The sequence below is a fragment of the Canis lupus genome, chromosome 29 (assembly GCF_011100685.1).
Source record: "Canis lupus familiaris isolate Mischka breed German Shepherd chromosome 29, alternate assembly UU_Cfam_GSD_1.0, whole genome shotgun sequence".
Classification (NCBI taxonomy): Eukaryota; Metazoa; Chordata; class Mammalia; order Carnivora; family Canidae; genus Canis; species Canis lupus.
The window spans coordinates 9715966-9737682 of NC_049250.1; the positions used below are offsets into that span (position 1 = coordinate 9715966).

Consider the following 21717-nt stretch of genomic DNA (forward strand, 5'->3'; position numbering starts at 1 on the left):
CAAGTCCCACGTCAGGCTCTCTGCTTGGAGCCTGCTTCTCCCTCTTGCCTATGTCTCTGCCTCTCTCTCTCTCTGCATCTCTATGAATAAATAAATTTAAAAATCTTTAAAAAATATGAGTTTGAGTCCTACCTCACATGAATTAAATTTGGATTTCTGGGATTAGGTAGGGAGGAGAGAGGGTTCTAATGTGGGCCCTAATATGCAGTAATATTTGAGAATCACTGGCTCAGAGGTAATGATTCCATCTCTTCACTAAGACAGGATCTTTCAGAATCTGTCCAAAGCCTGTATCTCCAATCTAGATCTGTACCCCCTAACTCCATTACTATCTTGTCATTTCCTCTATGCTTCAGCTATGTAGGACTTTACAATGTGAACATGGTATCTCAAACCAATGCCATTCCTTGTGATCCCTTTTGATCCAAAGTCTATTGGAAACACTTACCTTTTAAGATTCAGCCAAAATACCATTGGCTTTATGGGACATAAAGAAGAGCTGAGGATTTGCAGGCCAAAATGTTGTATTAAAATGAATATTGGGTCAACAAATGCCAGGTTTGGTATCTGATACTGCCATTGACAACAGGTGAATCTAGCTGCTATTTATAATCTGGTTTCCTTGGATATAACAGGATAACAGTGTTTAACCAACAGAGGTAGCCGAGATGACACACGGAACGCAGCTAGCATGGTGCACGCAGCAGGCACCAACAGAATGCTCTCCTCCGCACCCCATATCCCACTCACAACATTTAATGCAAAGCTCTATTGCAAACTGCATTTTAGTATCTGCGTTGCATTTTATACTATCGCATTTATTATCTCTCTTTTCCCTCCACTAGATTTTGAATTCTATGATGACCGGGACTACTACTACTTCTACCTTTGCATCCCAGGGACATAAAAGTACCTGGAATAAGACAGGAGCTTAAACAAATCTCAGAGGAATGAAGGGGGTTGAGCCGTCTCCAGCTCTGAGTGCAAAGGGCTTTCACGGTGTTCTTCGTCCTCAACACCAATTCACGCATCGGGGACGACGTCCCACCCGGTCTTTGATAGGGAAGATGAGAGAGTTTGATCAAGACTAGAAAGTGAGCTGCAATTTTTACTAGGCAAAGCATCCAGAGGATGTTTTCATTGTGCAGTTGGAAGAACCCGCAAGTGTATGCTGCCCTCCAGGGCGGCCTAAGCATCTTCAGGCGTGCTGCGGAGAGAACACAGGGCTTGCGTGGCCGCGTCCCTGCGGGGAAAGTCTCCGAGCCCTTTTCCTTTAAGAAAGAGCGGGGTGCGGACCTGCGCGCCGGGGGCGGGGGGAAGCGAGGGGTCTGGGCCCCGCCCCTCCCGCGGTTGCCAGGCAACCGGGCCCGGAAGGCGCGTCGGCGCGTCGGCGCAGGCGCCGAGGAGCCGGTGAAAGATGGCGGAAGGCGGCGGCGCCGACCCGGGCGAGCAGGAGAGGTCTTCGGGGCCGCGGCCCCCGAGCGCGCGGGATCTCCAGGTGCGGCGAGCGGCCGGGGGCGGGGCGCGGCGGCGGGCGACGGCGCGGAGGGGTGCGTGTGGGGCCCCCGGCGTCCGCCGAGCCCCGGCCAGAGCCCCCCTGGGGGTGAAGTGCAACTCCGGGCGCGGCCCTCCCCGCGGCGGCGCCTCGAACGGCGGTGTTCGTGGAAACCGGAGCCGGAGCCGGAGCCCCGCGCGGGTGCCCGGGCCTCGCCTCCCCTCCACCCGACTTGCACTTTAAGAAGCAGCTGTTCTTTAGCGTGGCACTGCGTGGAGTCGGCCGAGGGGCCCCCTGGTTGGTGCTTCCCTCGCGTTTGACTGTAGAAGCTTGACTGCGGCCGCGGGCAGCCAGGAACTCTCGAGAAGCTGTAACGTGTGCCGGTTTGGTCTTTTTTTTTTTTATTTTTTTGTCTAGAATGCCGTTTCTGTCTGGATTTTTTGCATAAAAAGGCTTCCTTTTTTTTTTTTTTATCAAATAGCTTTCCCCCCTTAAAAGTGTCAGCTAAAGTATTTCATCCTACAGCTGCACGTCCCAGTCGTAAAAGCTCCCACCTATGAAACATCGCACATCGACAGCGAGATACACCCTCATGATGACGTTAGGTGGCTATATACGAATGCAGCAAACTGCGCTTTTTCAGATGCTTAGCACTGCTTTGCTCACTTGGGGTTTGTTTGTTTCCTGTCTCATAAGACCATTGATAAAATCAACAAGTAATTCAAAGTAGAAATGACACCCAGTCTACATGCCTTGGTAGAAAAGTTGTGTTACGGTTACACCTTTCAGCAAGCATTGACCACCTGCCATGCCACACATACTGCTAAACTCCACGGAGTGCAGGGATGAATAGGACGTGAAATCCGTGGCTGGTGCTGGACACCGTTGAAGGGAGTAGAGGTGCTAAAGGCTATTTTTTTTTTTTTTTGTAGTAGTAGTAGTAGTATTGAACATGACATTTTAAGGTGGAGTGTGATCGAATGCCAAAAAAGCAGTACATAAAATGAAGAATTTGAAGAATGGAGAGCTCAGTGTCAGGTTAGAAGATGACCTGAATATAGAATAATTCCAGTACTCATAACAATTCAGTAGTAGTAAATAGAATCAGCGATAGGAAGCTCTCATCTGCCTCATCTTTTATATGGTAGAGTACCATCACTAAGGCAACATGGGATGTTGGGGAAAAGTGGAGTCTCTGGTTAGACCAATTTCTTTCTTTCTTTTTTTTTTTTTAAGATTTTATTTATTTATTCATGAGAGACATGGAGAGAGAGAGAGAGAGGCAGAGACACAGGCAGACTTTTCTGTTTGCATCTTGGTCCTGTCACTTAGTAGGCCTGTGAATATAAAAGAAATGTCTTAATCTCTCTGATCCTTAGTGTCTTTGTTTGTAAACTAGGAGTGATGGTGGTGGTGTCAAGGGGGAAATGTTTGTAAAGTACCTATGCACTCCCATATTATCCTGGATTGGTAAATGTTTGGTTTCTTTTTCTTTAAAGGTAGGAAAATACTGTAACTTTAACTGGTTAGTCCATTCTAATGCCATTACGGTTAAAACTATGTAACTTAGTATCCTTTCTCTAATCTCATTGTTTCTTCATGTGAAAAGTGTGAACAGCTTAGTTAATGACTGCTTAATACTTGGCAAATTTACACACTTAATCCAGTAGATTAATATATGAATAATGAAAAACATATGAATAATGGTTGGAGATATTTTGGTAAATGTCAATAATTGAGAGAATGCCTTCCTCTTCATCAATTAGAGAGGATAGAGATTTTTTTTGTAATTGTCTACTTTCTGGTAGGTAGGTTGGTAGTAGATAACTAATTTTTTATAAATGCGATTTGGATATCAAATACATTAAATATTGAAAATGTTTCTTTTAGAATTTAATACGAATCTGAAGAACTTGCCAAAAAACCTGAAAACAACCAAAGTGATGATGTACAAAGAAATAGAGTAGGTTTAAAAGAAATGAATAATGTTCTTCTCACCAACTAGTTTTTTGAATAGTGATTATTGTTTGATTATCTTGCTGTTTAATCTAGCTGTGCTTAACTGTACTTTTCAATAGATACTTCATACTTTCTAGACAGCTTGCTCTAAGATTATTCATAGTATTATAGAGGAAAAGGATGATGTATTACTAATTGGAACGAGCAAAAGATAGCCCTAAGTATGTATATCTTAACTGCCAGGAAGTGTAGGGTTTGTCAGCATCTAAATCAGGAGAGGTTTCCTCATTTAGCATAGGAGGAAACATGGATGGTTGTCTCCCAGAAAGCCTGCCAACACTGTGAGCCTTGGATTTAAAACTGCAGAAATCTGTGGATATCAAACCAAGAGCGGATCTTAGCTCTCTTCATCACCCCAAATCAGGAAACATTCAGTCGGAAGGTTTAGGATGGGGTTGTTACTGAGAGTCCTCACCCTAAAAACCTCAGTGTTCATTAGTATTTCTGAACATTTTCAGAGACCTTTATCTCTCCTGATTCCCCTCAGTCTGTCTACACACATGGGTTTAATAGTTGGCTAACATATTTAATTGTATACTTCTGTCTCAGGTTTCCTGCAGAATAATATCAAAAGAAAAAAATTTCTGTTCTTAATTGTGTATTTCCGTATGTTAGAGTTGGAGGGTGATCGAGATCACTTCAGTACTTTATTAGGGTCAAGATGGAATGGGATAGACAGTGGAGTTCTAACCAAGAGTAAGAATGTCTGGTACTATGTTACAGTTTCAACAAGTATCCTAATCCTGTTGGATATCAGTATTTCATACTATTGGTTCTCAATTTCAGCGTGTATCAGAATTGTCTGGAAGGCTTGATATAGCACAGATTGCAGGGCCCCATCTGAGTTTTTCATTCATTAAGTCTAGGGTGGGGCTAGAGCATCTGCATTTTCAAAGGTTCCTGGGTGATGTTAATGTTGCTATTCTATATTTTTAAAAATCCGTATACCTTCTGGCAGTTGTCATTCTAAGACTGAGAATTTAATCTTTTGCTCTATACTTGATTTTCTGGTTCTTGATTACTTTGCTTTCAAGTTTCTTTTCATGTGCTTCACATTTCAAATTCCAGAGCAAAGATTATCAGTACTTATGTACTGTACTTTATTCCTTCTGTGTAGTTGAGGTGGCTTCATAATCTAAGTGCTTAGCCTGTGGAACACTCTGTCCTGATTATTCAGTCTTCATTACTTCACAGGGCACGTATTCTTATCTCTTTATTTGACTGATACTTTGTTGTCATTGTTGTTGTTTTATTTGTTTTGACTAGTGCTTTAATTTGATCAGTTTAAGTAATCACTTCCTTTTCTGGTGTGGTGTCATTTGCTTTGTCAACTAATACAAATTAAATTTCTTTATAATATTTACTAATGAATTTATACCATATGATACCGCAGGGACATCATGAATCCCAGCATTAATTCCCTCTAAATATCATTTGTTTTCCTCTAAGTTAATAGTGTACCGTTAATAACTAAGACCTTTCACCTAGGTGTACTCCCTGCTCTAATACAATTTACCCCATATTCCTATTTTGTTTATATATTCCACAGAGTCAAAACACATTTGCTTTATACATTTATTTTACAGAAGAAAATTAGTTGAGTGACAGGGTTTGTTCAAATCTTAAACAAAAGCAAATAAGGTACAAAACTACATAGAAAATGTAATCTGAATTTTAGACTTTATCTATATATGTTATCTACATAATTCAAACATAAATTTGTTGGATGACCATGAAGTACTATATTAGAAACAATCTAGGAAACCTCAATTATAGCAGGAGAAATAAAATAGTAAGAAAAGTACACAAGTGATGACAATATGATGTTTAATATAAATGTTAATGGTAGGATAGCATATGCTATGAGTTAGGAAAGAAATATCATTAAGGTAAAAGTAGAAATGGCTTTGTGAAGGATGGCTGAAGTAGACCTTTGAGATATAGGTAACATTTCCACTGATGGGATTAAAAATCACGTAAAAGTAATTCATAGAGCTGAAATAATTTAATTGGCTCAAGAGGAATTCTATAAAGGAATACTGTTTCGAACAGATTTTAGGGAAGTAAAATTCCTGAAAACATTGGACCCAAGGAGTCAGGCAGAGTGTCTGTCTCCATCTCTCTCATTTGTTTTGTTTTGTTTAGTTTCAGAGGGACTAGGGTGGGAAGAGACCATAGGAAATATATAGCTAACACTGAAGAAATAAATCTTGGGGAAAATGAAACACTGATATAATCACAGTTCAATGTTTTTTAATGTCTTCTAGTAATGAAGCACTTGCCTTATGCTTCACATGCATTCTGTGATCCTTAAAATGACCGTCCAAGGTAATTTTCTTTTAATAGACACTTAAAGATGAGGGAACCATGGCTCAGAGAAGTTAAATAACATGCCCAAGGTCAAATCATGAATCCAAGTTAGGATTTTAATTCAGTTCTTTTAGGTTACAAAGCCCTTTCATAATAAGGATTTCTAACAAAATTGCCATGTCAGTAATATGAAGTTGTTGTAGCTGTATGTAGATGGGGTAGGGAGGAAAAATTGGGAAGGAAAATAAATCCTTTTGTTTTTGTTTTTTGTGTATGTATATATTATATATGTATAATATAATATATATGTATATATATTATATATATATTTTTTAATGTGTATGTATATTTTAAAAGTTGACTAACCGAATCTTCAAAGAATTAACTTTGTCACAATTCTTCTTTTCCTTCTGAGGAAAGAAGCCCTGGAGGTAGTTTTCATATTTCTTGTATTTCTGGAGGGATCACTTTATCTGGATTTTTGGGGGGATTTTGTTTTTTGTTGTTTTTTTTTCCCCCAAAGATTTTCCAGAGATTATGATCATGCCAGTTATGGAGGTATAAGGCAAAGTTTTTGAATGGTTGTCCAAGATGTCAAAAGTGGGAACAAAATAACTTAATGCTGAAATATTTAGATAATTTTTTAAAATTCCAATTCTAAGAACTACATTATGTTTATTTCATCTTAAAGGTACCTAGCCATGTATCTATAATGCATAATTTGGTAATATTGCTTTCTAAAAGTTAGAAAAAACATATATATATATATAATATATTGTCTTAAATCTTTGAAAGTTCATTTTCCTAAACTTGATACACTTTATGTCAGGCAGACTTTTAAATAGAATAATTTTGAAATTATTTTATATGCTTGGATTTTGCAAACTTGAACAGCTAAATGAAATAACTTTATGAGATTTGATGACAGCAGGCTGATACTGGTGTGAAACATCTTCAAGCATTTTTTTTTATTATTATAGGAAAATTGTAGGTCCAAATTTGAAAATGATCTATTCCCAGTTTTTGAAACAGTTGAATAGTTAATTGAAAATAATTAAGGGGTACCTGGGTGGCTCAATCCATTAAGCATCTGCCTTCAGCTCAGGTCATGATCCCAGGGTCCTGGGATGGGTTACCACATCAGGCTACCTGCTTTGTGTGTAGCCTGCTCTTCCCTCTCCCTCTGCCTGCCACTCCCCCTGCTTATGTGCGCATGCTTCCATACACGCGCACGCTCTTTCTCTCTCTCTGTCAAATAAATCAGTGGAATCTTTAAAAAAATAATTATACTATTTAAGTAGTTGTTGTAACTTTTATATGTGGCATTTTGATTAGTTTTAATCAAGTGAGAGATACATTGGTTTTACTGTGGAAGGGGGTCATCTGAAACAGCAGCCTTTATTTTTCATTAGAAATTTGTACTGCACAATCACATGTTCTACTCATAATTTCTACTTGTGTAGAAGAGTTCATTTCTAGTGTTATACTTTGTAACAAATCTGTTATTTTATAGTTGGCTTTGGCAGAATTATATGAAGATGAAGTGAAATGCAAGTCTTCCAAATCCGATAGACCTAAAGCTACAGTCTTTAAAAGCCCACGGACACCACCTCAAAGGTAGGTTTTGTCTTCTTTTGGCTTTAAACGTATTTCTTTTTAATTCACTAATCCTAAATTATTTTAGATGGCCTTGGGAATTTTCTTTAAAACTATGATTTCTAAAAAATGTATTATTTAGGTAGTGTTCCTAAAATGGTAATAGAAAGCTAAAAGGAACAGAAAAATTATCTTAAATACCTAATACTTTGGCAGATGTCATAAAAAGACATCCACTGAGGAGTATTTTTCTTAGACACACTGGTTTATAGGATGCATTGAGGATCTGACAGTAGCTGTAGCCCCTCTCCCCGCAAAACTGCATTTATGCACAATTTTGTCCGTTGTCTTTAAGGATTTGTGTTTCTGGGGCAGCCTGGGTGGCTCAGTGGTTTAGCGCCACCTTCGGTCCAGGGTGTGATCCTGGAGGCCCGGGATCGAGTGCCACGAGAGGCAACCTGCTTGGAGCCTGCTTCTCCCTCTGCCTGTGTCTCTGCTCTCTCTCTGTCTGTGTCCCTCATGAATAAATAAATAAAATTTAAAAAAAAAAAAAAAAAGGGATTTGTGTTCCTGAAAACCCACTTGTGGAGCCCCTGTGTGCCTCTTGCCCCCAATTTGAGGATCTAGAACTTCCAGAACCTGTCTATACTTTCACTGAATGATGTGATCTCCTGGATAATATTTGCTGTTGTTAAAATTCCTGAACTAGAAAGAGAGCCAGCCATGAAGATTAAAAGATGAGAGCCAGGTATTCTTCATTACCTTGAATTTTCTTATTTTTAGGAATATTTTCAGTAAGGTCTTTTTCTTTTTTTTTTTTTTTTTTTTAAGATTTTATTTATTTATTCATGATAAACACAGGGGGGGGAGAGAGAGAGAGAGAGAGAGAGAGAGAGGCAGAGGCAGGCTACACACAGGGAGCCCAATGCAGGACTCGATTCCGGGACTCCAGGATCATGCCCTGGGCCGAAGGCAGGCACTAAACCGCTGAGCCACCCAGGGATCCCCTAGTAAGGTCTTTTTAATACTGTGAATCTCCTTACTGGGGAGATACTTGGAATTTTTCCATTATATATCATTTACAGAAAGTCTATCACTTTACCAGAAGTTTAAAAATTCACTTGAAAGGGGCACCTGGGCGGCTCAGTCAGCTAAGCATCTGCATCAGCTCAGATCATGATCTCAGGGTCCTGGGATCAAACCCCGTTTTCAGGCTTCCTGCTCAGCGAGGAGTCTGCTTCTCTCTCTCTCCCCCTGCTTGTGCTCTCTCTCTCTCTCTCAAATAAATTTTTAAAATAATAAATAACTAAAAATTCACTGGAAATTTTTCTTTTTTGTCTGTCATTTTCCACATCTTTTTTTCTGTAGGAGAGAGAAAAATGACATATGTTTTTGGACCTGAATAAGAAGACAGAATATTAATTTTTCCCTAAACTTTTTATTTTATAAATTTTCAGACCCATAAGTAATCAAAAGATTAGTACAATGAATATATGCTATATATGCTTCACCTATATTCACCAGTTGTTAACATGTTATAGCATAACATCATGCAAGCACTCTTACTCAACTATTTGAAAGCAAATTGCAATCGTCCTAACACTTCATCCCTAAATACTTCAGCATGTATCTCCTAGGAAGCATGTACTCCTTTATAACTCTTACAACATATCACACCTTAGAAAATAAACCATAATTTCATAAAATCATTTAATATGTAGTCCATAGTCAGACATGTCTTCAAGCCTTTTTTGGATTTAGGATTTAACCAAGGGCCATGCATTCTACTTGGCAAAAGACAAGGGAAACGATTCCAGAAACAAATAGGGACAGAAGAGAAAATAATAAATATGACAAGAGGAATCAGAAAAGGAGCCAGCAGAACTTTCATAGTCTAGTGGCAAATAAGGTTAGAGAGTAGAGTGCTGGCAGAGTGTGCTGCAGGGATGTGTAACCTGTGCATTCACATAGAGCCTCATGCTGAGAAAGGCTCCATGCTTGGGTTGATGTTTTGTTGTTCCTGTATTGAAATTCCTAATGAATTTTGAACAAGGAGACTCATTTTCACTTGGCATTGGGCCCCACAAATTGTATAGCCAGTCCTGAATAAAGTCACATTATGGACCGCCTTGAAAGCCAAGGGGAATTGTATTTGTGTAGAAAGCAGTGGAAAGCCAGTATATGTGTTTTTTTTTTAAGATTTTTATTTATTTATTCATGAGAGAGAGAAAGGCAGAGGCACAGGCAGAGGGAGCAGTATATGTTTTTTAATGTAAATTTTATGATAAAAACTATAATATATGTGATAAAAGCTTTGATTCTAGAGATGGATATACCTCAGTTTTAAGGTTTTTTTCTCTGTTCTAATAAGGTTTTGCCAAGTTTTTAAATTCCCTAAGCTTTAGTTTTATCTGTAAATCAGGGATAATACCACTGTTATAATACCATTGTTAGGAGGATGAAGTGAACTAGCTGTTATTATATTTTTAGAAAAATAGGACAAATACAGTGCAAAATTAATAGTAACTAAGAGAACAAGATAAGAAAAATTAAGAAGAAAACAATTATGCTAATCTAAAGAATGTAGTAATAAAATTTTGCATTAAAGTGGCATCAGTGGAATGGAGGAGAAAGAGTGAAATCAGTGTGGGAGACTTTCAAAGAATTTATTGTAGACACTTGATGACATTGGATATAGGAAGCAAGTGAATGAGAAATTGAGACCTAAAGGTTCTTAATCTGGTGTACAGGAAAAAAAGTGATTGTTAATGGGGAGTTTTATGTGAGGAATACAGGTTTAGTTTTGGAAAAATGATGTACATTCAGTAGGTGCTTTTGAATTCAGCCCATCAGTGGGGCACTTGGGTGGCTCAGTCACTTAAGCTGCTAACTCTTGGTTTGGCTCAGATTATGATCTCAATCTTGAGATGGAGCCCAGCCTTGGGCATGTGTGCTCAGCAGGGAGCTTGCTTGAGATTCTATCTCCCCCTGCCCCTCCCCTGCTCACTCTTGCGTGCTCTCCCTCTCTCCCTAAAATAAATAAATACATCTTTAAAAAGAGTAAAAATGAATAAATAAATAAATTCAGCACTTGACCATAAGTCATTTGTAGAGGAGGCTGTTATCTGTAGAAGTGCACAAATATTTTGATGATCAAAGGAGTTTAAGTAGAGAATGAGAGTCAAGGATATAAGCATACTTAATTAGGAAGGAGGAGAAATGGATGGATTGTGTATCTAAATACAAAAGGAAATGTAAATAGAAAAATAATGTATAATAAGGAAAACAATAAAATATAAAGATAAAAAGAAAATGATAAAACTTCTGGGAGAAAATGGAGTATCAAAAAAAGAAAGAAAGAAAGAAAGAAAGAAAGAAAGAAAGAAAGAAAGAAAGAAAGAAAGAAAGAAAGAAAGAGAAAGAAAGAAAGAAAGAAAGAAAGAAAGAAAGAAAGAAAGAAAAGAAAGAAAGAAAGAAAGAAAGAAAAGAAAAGAAAAGAAAAGAAAAGAAAAGAAAAGAAAAGAAAGAGAAAGAAAGAGAAAGAGAAAGAAAGAGAAAGAAAGAAAATGGAGTATCTCCATGACCTTCAGTAGGCAAAGATTTCTTAAACAGGAAATAAAATCATGAACCATTAAAGGAGCTAGTAAATCTTTTCCCATTTCAGATTTTTCCTGTAAGGTCTTTCTAAGCACAGCTGAGGTAGAAAGGAGCTATATAGCTGTACTTTCCAGGAAAAAGACACCGGACAGAGAAGCAAGATGCTACAACAGAAGGCTTTTTCTTTTGTTTTCATTTCCCCCTCCCTCTTTCCCTCCTTTCTGGTAACTGCCTTAAGTCATCCTCCTCGAGCTCCTCCTCATATTACCAGCTATGGTATTGTTTGGCCTTGCTACGCCAGGTCCTCTGTGGAGGACCTCTGACTCTGCTCTGAGCAAACTCACTCTGTACTTGCTGGGTACACTAGCAGGATGGAGGCGAGCCCACCTCCCCCCTCCCCCCAGCAGTTATGAGTTAGTCTTGTGTTCATAGGGTTCTGTTGTTGGATTTGTTTTCCAAGTGGATTTTTCCTTTACTTACAGTGATTTGAGAGCTACCCTCCCCTTCCCTCTTTCCTGTTCAGTTTTGCATGTACTAATTTTGCAGAAAGTCTTGAAGGTGACCTCTGTTCCTAGTCTCCAGCACTGATACAGTTTTCCCTTCTTGGTTTTATGAGACAGTTCAATGCAAATTTGGAACTGGATTGCAGGGTATGAGTAGTTAAACATATAGCAGTCTCCATGTTGATATTTCATTGGCTTTATTTTCTAATACTCTCACTGAAAAACATCTTGAAAGATAAAATAGATAAAATCATATTAAAAAATGATGTGAATTTTTATGTTCCTGGGACCATTATGAAGTTGGAGTCAAACTAGAAATCAGTCACTGTGTAGTTAATACGCTGGAAACATTGTTTATGGTCTAAATTATTTACCTTTAACACAGGAAATTATAATTTTTGAATCCAAAAATCTCTGAAGAATAAACTCCCTATGTGTAGCCCTTCACTAACTAGGTCCCTACTGAGTGTGAATTCCTCAGGGGAAGAGACTTAATTCTGCTTGTCAACACTGCTTGACCCACCACACCAAAAGTGCCTAAGTTGTGCAAGAGATGCATTTAATAAGCAGTTACAGAAGGGGGAGGGAAGAAGTGACAAGCCAGTTCTCATGTGGAATGCTGACCTTGACTGCCATAATCTCCACAAACTCCATGAGGAAGTGTATGAACTGTTTCGTTCCTTAATCCCATTTTTAAAATTAAATATTTCCACAGAAGCCATAAAAGTGGCTCTTTTTAAATAAGTTACTGTGTAAGACTGTAGCTTTTTTACTTTAATGAGGTTTATGTTTGTTCTAAGTTTCTATTCATGAACTTTAATGTTTAAAGGTTCTATTCAAGTGAACATGAGTACAGTGGATTACATATAGTTCGACCTTCAACTGGGAAAATTGTGAATGAACTTTTTAAAGAGGCAAGAGAACATGGGGCTGTCCCTCTAAATGAAGCCACAAGAGCTTCTGGTGATAACAAATCTAAGGTAAGTGATAAATTTAAAAACTAAATATATATACATATATATATATATATATTATATATAGTCTCTTCTATAGGTTTTTATATTATTTGCAAACATTGCTTTTCTAACTACATATTTCTATTTTTAGTATTCAGTTTTCATAAGATTACTACCTTTCTATTAATGATTGAAAGTTGCCTCAGTTTCTTACCTTTTTTTTTTAACATAATTGTAGATTCATATGATTTTCAGAAAGAACACCAAGAGGTCCTGTGGTTATATCCACATAATGGTTATGATGTGGTTATAGCCTGTGGTTATATCTTACATAATTAGAGTGTAGTATCAAAGGCAAGATTTGACATTGGTACCATGTATGTATATAGTTCTGTCATTTTCTTACATGAGTAAATTTGTGTAATTGTCAACTCAATCAAGATACTGTTCGGTTGTCATAAAGATCTCCCTCGGCCCCATTTTAGTCACGCCCTCTGCCCTTTCCCCCACCATCTCTGACCTCTTGCCACCCTAATCTGTTCTCCAATCTCTATGATTTTGTAATATTGAGAATGTTATACAAACAGAATCATAGAGGATGTGAGCTTTTGGGATTAGCTATTTTCACTCAGCTTAATGCCCTGAAAGTCATCGTAGTTAACTGTCTCGGTAGTTCTTTCTTTTTATTCCTGATATTACTCCATGGTATGGATGTGCAGAGTTCGTTTAGGCGTTCGCTCATTGAGGGACATTTGAGGTGTTTCCAGTTTGGAACTATTACAAAGTTGTTGTGAACAATCACGTACAGGGTCTTATATAGATAATAGTTTTAATTTCTCTGGGATAAATGCCCAGGAGGACAATTGCTGGGTTGTATGATAAGTATATGTTAATTTTTTAGAAACTGCCAAACTCTTTTCCATAGTGAATGGAATCCAATCCATTCTTGCCAGCATTTGGTATTGTCACTATTTTAAAATTTAGTTATGGTGGTAAGTGTATAGTTATAGCTCATTGTGTTTTTAATTTGCATTTTCCTCGTGGCTTAGTGATGTTAATTTACATATTCCGAATGGCTGTTGATATTGAACATCTTTTCATTTGTTTACTTGCCATTATCTTTCTTATCCCTTTCAGTAAAATGACTTTGGCCTATTTTCAAATAGGATTGTTACTGTTTGAGTTTTGAGAATTCTTTATGTATTTTATTAGTTTTGAGGCTTTTATCAAATATATGGATTGCAAATATTTTCTTCTAGATTGTAGCTTGTCTCTTCATCCTCTTACCAGGGTTTGTCACAGAGCAAAAGTCTTTTATTTTGATAAAGTCCAATTTATCTTTTTTTTCTTTAGGTTATTCTTTTGGTCTCTTATCTGAGAACTCTTCCTCTAAATGTAGGCCTCTAAATGTCATCTAGAAAAGTTTTATAGTTTACATTTTACACTTAAACTTGTGACCCATTTTGAGTTAATTTTACATGAGGTTTACAACAAGGTTTGTTTTTCTGTTTATGGGTGTCCAGTTGCTACATTAGTTGAACAAGCTCACCTTTCTCCAGTTGCTTTTGTGCCTTCAGAAATTTGTATACATCTTTTACACAGCTTTTATAATTATATCAGCTGACATAGTACTGGTATATTGAAGAAGACATAAAGACATCAAGTGTCTTTTTGTGTATAATTGTCATAATATTCTTAAAATTAGCATTTCTCAACCTGAGTTCCCTTGTCAGAATCATTTGGGGAGGATTTCTAAACTATCATATGGCCTCTGGTTCAATAGGTTTCTGATATACCTAAGCATGTATCTTCTGAAAAAGCCTGTCTGATAATCCACTCTTGAGAACCATTGCTAAGAGTCACTATTCTAAATGAAACATAAATCTTAGTTTTCATTTTGTTATTGACTAACCGCTTACAACTCTTTCAATTAAGTCTGGGGTGATTTGCGTTCTTGCAGCTTCTCTGATTCTGTAAGAAAAATGTGGAATTTATATAGTTAGTTGATATATTTAGTCTATAGAAAAGAAAGCAGTATGATCATTAAAAGCTCATTTATGATATGCACAGTGATTAAAAGGAATGGCATTTTTACCTCATAAGCTATCCTACACCTGAGAAATAGAAGACCTTGTGATCAATATGGTAAAACAAAAAGTATAATCATAGTTGATTATTACAGTTGAATAAAAGCAGCTTTAAAAAGTAATTATGGAGCCTTTCCTCAGGGTAGTTTATACCCATTTATAAAATTCTTCCTTTTACATTGTGAAACTTTTATTTACTTTGTGAAATAAGATTTAAGCATAATTTTTATTAGAAGACATCATAAAATACTAGTGGTAGCCTTTTTAAATCTGTTTATACTTGAAAATATATATTTCAGTACATAAATGTATTTTTTAAGTTAAGATTGGCCTAAATTATTTCAACTTCTGAGTCACTAATGTTTTATGGGAAGAAATATAATTTCTTACTTAAGTATATACCTCTCAGTAACATAAAACCTTCATTTTAATATAAAATTTTCCTGGAAAGTATAAACTGGTTTGGCTAATTATAGCTGATCTAGTTTTGAAATATATATCGCACATTACCATAACATTTTTCCTGATAAACCATAGTGAATTTTTAGCTCATTTGCTATGTATTTTAGTCATTTACAGGTGGAGGATACAGATTGGGTAATTCCTTTTGTAAGCGGTCTGAATACATCTATGGAGAAAATCAACTGCAAGATGTAGGTACAGTAACCAAAATGAAAAGTTGCAGATATTTGCCTCTAGTGACTACTGTTTTTAAAGTTAAAAATTGGTAATATGAATATAATTTCTGTTATTTTTGAAACCTGGATTTTAAGACTAATGTGTAAGCTTTTAGTCTCAAATTTTATATTGTGTCTCAATTATGCCTTGTACTTAGATGGTAAATATTTTCTATATGTTGAAAAAAGATAGGATTCATTGTCAAAATGAGCTTTATATACATACAGTAATTATTATAAATAGTATAATGTCATTAATAGAGAATTAGCTAGGTTATAAACAGGGAAATCCCTAAAGTCATTATTTGGATTTGGCTTTTAAAATTTGGAGTTATAATTTCATTTAAACATGTGTACTTTAGCCCTATAGGGTCACTGAAAGTTCTGTCTTGCCCCTTGACATAAATATTTAAGCCCTGTGCAGCAGACAAGAATATAGGTACAGATGACGGAGAAAAGCGGATGTGGAGTAACAGCTGGACACTCTAATCGCTTTCATTTTCTCAGTGACCCAGACTAATTGTACATCAAGGCCAGGATCTAGCTGTGAGACCTTTGGCATTTCAGCCATTGTCACTTTGTTAAGTTACATACAAATCTGCCAAGCAAATACTCATGCGTTCATTTACATCTTTAACAGTAACTAAAGAATAGAATGAATAACTCCATATTTGAAATAAAGTAGGTGGTTTAATATGTTGTGAAACCGCATTTGAAGCTTAAAATTATTTGATGCAAATGGATTCTTGTATTTCTTTTATCTTTTTTCCTATGTTCAAAAGGTTCAGATTTTGCTTAAACTATGGAGTAATGGTTTCAGTTTAGATGACGGAGAACTGAGACCTTATAATGACCCACCAAATGCTCAATTTCTGGAGTCTGTTAAAAGAGGGTAAGATATATTTACCTGTATTCTATTTGTTACTGAGGGTGGAACTTTTTTATTTTTAAGGTACTAGAATATATTATGTAAATAGGGGGAAGGGTATTTTTAAGTATCTAAAAGGATATATTGCTATCCATAAGTCTCTGGTTCTTAATTTGGTGGGAAGGGGCAATAGACATTGGTCACTTTCAAGATGTGGTCAAGCTGTGGTCCCCGTTCCAAGAAGAAACATCTCAATATAATAAATCAGTACAATTGATTAGCCTGTAGCTGCCCATCCTACTAAGCCACTGTCCTGCTTACTGTTAACAGGATGGCTCTCATTGCATGTTTGCCTGAAATTCAGCAACTTATATTAGAAATCTTTTAAAGTGGCATTTCTGCTGGTAGAAGATTTAAAAAGTTAGTTTGAAGTTACAATTTGTGAAAGTAAACCAGATATACAGTGCTCTGACCGATCTAAAGAATATCATAGCTCACTAAGCTCTTGCTAAAGGATGAAGAATCAAGTGATTTTGCTATGATTATAAAAGCTTTTCTGCATCATTCTTTCACTGGCTGACAATGTGATCATTCCTAAATAGAAATACAACCAAGCACAAAAGGTTGGTGATGAACTAGGAGATTTAAGTCACAGTGAAGAGACTAAGTAGGAGGTTATACTCCATTCAGGAATTAAAGGTGGGGCTTTTCCAAGTGATACAAATATGTCCAAGGAGAGTGGCTGAAGTGGAGTGGAGGTGAAACTCACTGGCATAGAGGGAGTCAAGGACCTCTAAAGGAACGATATCTTTAGAACACTAGCATGAAATTTGAATTTGAATTCTACAAAATAATGTCAGGACACCAAAAAATGGCAAGAAATACTGTAAACAGTATGCCAAAGTCATTGAGAAAGGTGGGGAGCTGTCCAAGGAGGTAGTATATAGTGGTGATAAATACAAGGAAATAATAATTTGAGTCAGTGCTGTGGACATGGAAACCTGAAGTCACTAGAAAGAGCTAGGAACGTGTAAGTAAGGGAATGTTCATCTGCTAAGGGAAGATCAACATTGTTGTTGAAATTGATGCTTATTTCAAAGATGTTGGAAGATAACATACTGATGATGAATGTACTATAATGTAGATCAAAACTCATTTATTCTTAATTGAAAATAAGCCAAAAACTTCGTGGGCTAACGTTCAAGCAGTCATGATGTCCTAAAAGAGGGTATTTTTTTTTTTTTAATCATGTCCTGAAGTACAAATTATGATCAACAACAGTTTTAGAAAAGAGTCCTTGAAGACATGACTGATGTCAGATAGTGGTTGTCAACTATTAAATCGCTGTCTTCTATTTTGTAATACTGTCTTCACTGTCCTCAAAGAATGACTCCATAGATAATATAATCTGTCCCTACATATTATTTCCCCCAAAAGATATAATATTTATCTTAAATATATTGAAATAAAATATCATAAAATTGTATATATTTCAGTTTATAAATGCTTTTATTTGACCACACCAGAAGACATAATAAAAGTAGTCAGATAGTTTGCACCTATGTGCAGTCTAGCACTTCTCAAGAAAATGTGACAAACATAAAAACAGAATAATGAAGTATGTGCGGTTGGCAGCATAATTACTAGCAGTGGCTTTGTAGTCAGGGACTTGATAAAGTTCCAAACAAAACACAGTCTTCTCTTGGTTTATATGGTACAGGTATTCCTGAAAATTTCAAAGTGTATTAATACAATGCTCCCCCCACCAAAAGAAAGTCCTTTTTTCTTCTTTGTAAGACAGACCTTAAGCTTTAAGTTTTAGGCTCAGACACTACAGTGTCCTCATTCATGCAAATCTCTAGCAGGGCATTCAGTGGTTCTGTGGGACCCAAGACAAGACTTGATTAGGCAAGATGAATCCCTATAGAAGAGTGCATCTCGTATCTGGATCCTGACCCTGAACAACAGCAGTCACGAACCACATAACAATCAAATACATCAATTTTTAAAACTTCTTCCAAAGATTTTAGAAATAAATATCTTCATTAACTATTATGTCTTCATAGGAATTTTCTAGTGCTTATTTAGGTATAAATTACTGTCTTGCAATTTGGGTTTCTAAATGTTAGAAGCACTCCAAGATCACTGTGACAACAAAAAGTCCCTATATTGAGAATCACTGGGAATGAGGTGATGCAACTTGTTTTAAAATTTTAATTCCAGTATAGTTAACATACAGTGTTATATTCATTTCAGGTATACAATATAGTGATTCAATAATTCTGTATATCACCCAGTGCTCATCAGGACAACTACACTCCTTAATCACCTCCCCTTTTTAACCCATTCCCCCACTCCATCCCTGAAATAACCTTCAGTTTGTTTTCTATAGTTAAGAGTCTGTTTCTTGGTTTGTCCTTTTTTTTGTTCATTTGCTTTTATTTTGTTTCTCAAATTCTGCATATGAGTAAAATCATATGGTACTTGTCTTTCTCTGACTGACTTATTTTGCTTAGTATTATACCCTCTGGCTCCATCCATGTCATTGCAAATGGCAAGACTTCATTTCTTTTTTATGGCTGAATAATATTCCTGTGTGTGTGTGTGTGTGTGTGTGTGTGTGTGTGTTGTATCTCACATCTTCAGCAGTCAGTGGACACTTGGGCTCCTTCCATATTTCAGCTATTGTAAATGATGCTGTGTATATCCTTTGCTTTAGTGTTCCTGTATTCTTTGTGTAAATATTCAGTAGTGTAATTGCTGGATCATACGGTACCTCTATTTTTAACTTTTTGAGGAACCTTCCTACTGTTTTCCTGAGTGGCTGCACTATTTTGCATTCCCACCAACAGTGCAAGAAGGTTCCATTTTCTCCGGATCCTCACCAACATGTATCTGTTGTATTTTTTATTTTAGCCATTCTGACAAAGGTGAGGTAATATCTCAGATGACACAAAGAAATGGAAGGACATTCCATGCTCATGAATTGGAAGAACAAATATTGTTAAAATGTCTATACTACCCAGAACAATCAATCTACAGATTTAATGCAATCCCTATCAAAGTACCAACAGCATTTTTCACAGAACTACAACAAACAACCCTAAAATTTATATAGAACCACAGAAGACCCTAAATAAACAAAACAATTTTGAAAAAGCAAAGCAAAGCTGAAGGTTCTATAATATGATGCAACTTGAAGAAGAAAATATTTCCAGGATAACTCACAACTTGATTATAGTAATGTCAGTGTGGATTAATTTTTTTTGAGTTAACTAAAACCTTTTTCCCTTTTTAAAAGAGAGATTCCCCTGGAACTTCAGCGACTGGTTCATGGTGGCCATGTGAATTTGGATATGGAGGACCACCAGGATCAAGAATACATAAAACCTAGATTGAGGTTCAAGGCTTTTAGTGGAGAAGGACAAAAACTTGGAAGGTAAAATGCTGAAAAATGAGAAAGATACTTGTTTTTGTTCAGTATGACTTTCCTTTGAGAATCAAAACAGCAAAATGACCTAGAAAGTAAAAACTAAAGCATGAACTGTGAAGACCTTACTGATGGAATTAGGTATTAGTGATGATATTAGTAGCTAATGATTATATTAGTGATAGTCTAGTGATAATATTAGTAGCTAATACTTAGATGGCAATTACTACATTCCTGGCCCCTAAGCACTTTAATACATATTAACTCACTTAATCTTTACAACTCTTGGATACAGAACCTATGGTGACCTCATTTGCTTATGCAATAGTATGCCCAAGGAGATTGAGCTAGGAAGTGGTTACTTTCTGGGATTCAGACCCACACTATGACTCAAGTCTGCTTTTTACCATTGTACCATCCTACCTCATTCTGAGTACATGAGCTCAAAAGAGGAAATTGTAAAGGGTTCTTGATTAGGTTGAACAGTAGGTATCTTATTAGATCACAGCTGTAAGCATGTCTGCCTTCAAGTTAGGGAAAACCAGCACATAAAACACTTAACAAAACTGGAGCTTCTATTGTAGAAGGAAGGAATTGCCTCAGAGATGTTTCTAAAAGATCCCCTAGGACTTTGCTGATTACAGTTCAGAAACCAATGTGCATTGTATAATATAAGTGGACTCCTGTATAAAAGCTGTACCTTCAAAGAATTTTCATAAATCTCATGAAATTTGTTGGGAAAAGTTACCCTGTATTATATGTCTGCATATTACTATAAGTGACATGTGAAATTGGAGTATTGGCCATGTTTCTAGTATACCCTTTTGTGTATCCTTTATTCTTTTTTGTGTGATTCCTTGCCTTCCAACTTCTCTTCACTTGGCTTGTGTACAGTGGTTCTCCATTCCCCTTGCATTTCTAAAAATAGGGAAGAATTCATGTCAGTTCTTTACACTTGTCTTTCATACCTCAAGTGTCCCTTTCTGTATCCTTTTCTCCTGATAGAGACTGATTTCTGAGGCATGTAGAGAATACAGGAACACGTGTCACCCTGGCTTTTCTTAGGACCCAAATCCTTCAGTGCCCACTCACAGGTCTACTTGGAAATTTTCTCCCTCATCTCTCCTTACTACCAACACAGGTCAGATTTGTCCTGATTGTTCTTTCTTCCTCTCTTTTGTTTTTATAACTATAACCTCCAGATATATTTTTAAAAATATTTTCTAGCACTTCTCATTTCTTTTTTTTTTTTTTTTTAAGATTTTATTTATTTGAGAGAGAGAGAGAGAGTGCATGTACAAGCAGGGGGAAGGATAGATGGAGAGGGAAGAGCAGATTCCCTACAAGGGGCATCGAGGCTCAATTCCAGAACCCTGAGATCATGACCTAAGCTGAAGGCGGGCGCTTAACCAGCTGAGCCACTCAGACACACCCCTAGCACTTCATGTCTTAATGTTTATTGAGATTATGATTTTTAATTAGAACACAGGTAAAAGACGCAGCCATGTCTCTGCTTTATACATATTTTCCTTCTTATTTAAATACATGACCAAGAATGAACGTTAGACTGTACATCTTGATTAGCAGAACAGTAAATCTAGAACTGAAATTGAAAAAAGTACCATAAATGGAAGATAGCTGAATAGAGCCAGTGATTACGGTTGACAATTTCAACTCCTGAAAATAAGGATATTATCTCATTTTCATATCTTACAAAGACTGGCCTTTCTCGTAAGTCAAATAGCTAGAGAAAATGACTCCCGTGAAAGAGGCAATGATGGAGGAGAGTGACAAAACTAAGTGGTGAGAATGCTGGGCTGTTAATCATTAGCTGTATTGGTTAGGGTTTTTGATTATAGAAAACGAAATCTACTCAGTAATTTAAGAAGGGGCTTCTGACAGAGCCCTGGATAGTTTATAGCATTTCTGGAGCTAGCAGATCAAACTTTCCTAGAAGAAACAAACAACAAAACTATCTAGAAAGAACATGTCCTGTGTCCCCATCAGCTGCTCAGTGCCCATGAAGCTGGGGACCAGACACTAGAACATTCCATCATGACCTCTGTAGAAGAATCAAATACCTCCAACACCTTGGTATCCAGAAGAGCTGCATAACTTTCACTTCACAGTGCTTACGTTTACCACACAAGTGTGTATTTATTGCTCAGTAGAAGGTGGA

At 36.8% G+C, this 21717-nt stretch overlaps 1 protein-coding gene across 1 annotated transcript in view; it reads left to right on the plus strand.

Annotated features, from left to right (window-relative positions):
- Positions 1-1367: 1367 nt before the first annotated feature.
- The window catches only part of UBXN2B (UBX domain protein 2B), a 29255-nt gene continuing 8905 nt past the window's right edge, over positions 1368-21717 (plus strand). Inside the window, exons 1-6 of the mRNA XM_038579364.1 lie at positions 1368-1498; positions 7338-7441; positions 12350-12500; positions 15133-15216; positions 16023-16132; positions 19410-19547. Coding sequence (XP_038435292.1) covers positions 1418-1498; positions 7338-7441; positions 12350-12500; positions 15133-15216; positions 16023-16132; positions 19410-19547 — 668 coding nt within the window. The 5' untranslated portion in view covers positions 1368-1417. The remainder of the gene's footprint in view (positions 1499-7337; positions 7442-12349; positions 12501-15132; positions 15217-16022; positions 16133-19409; positions 19548-21717) is intronic.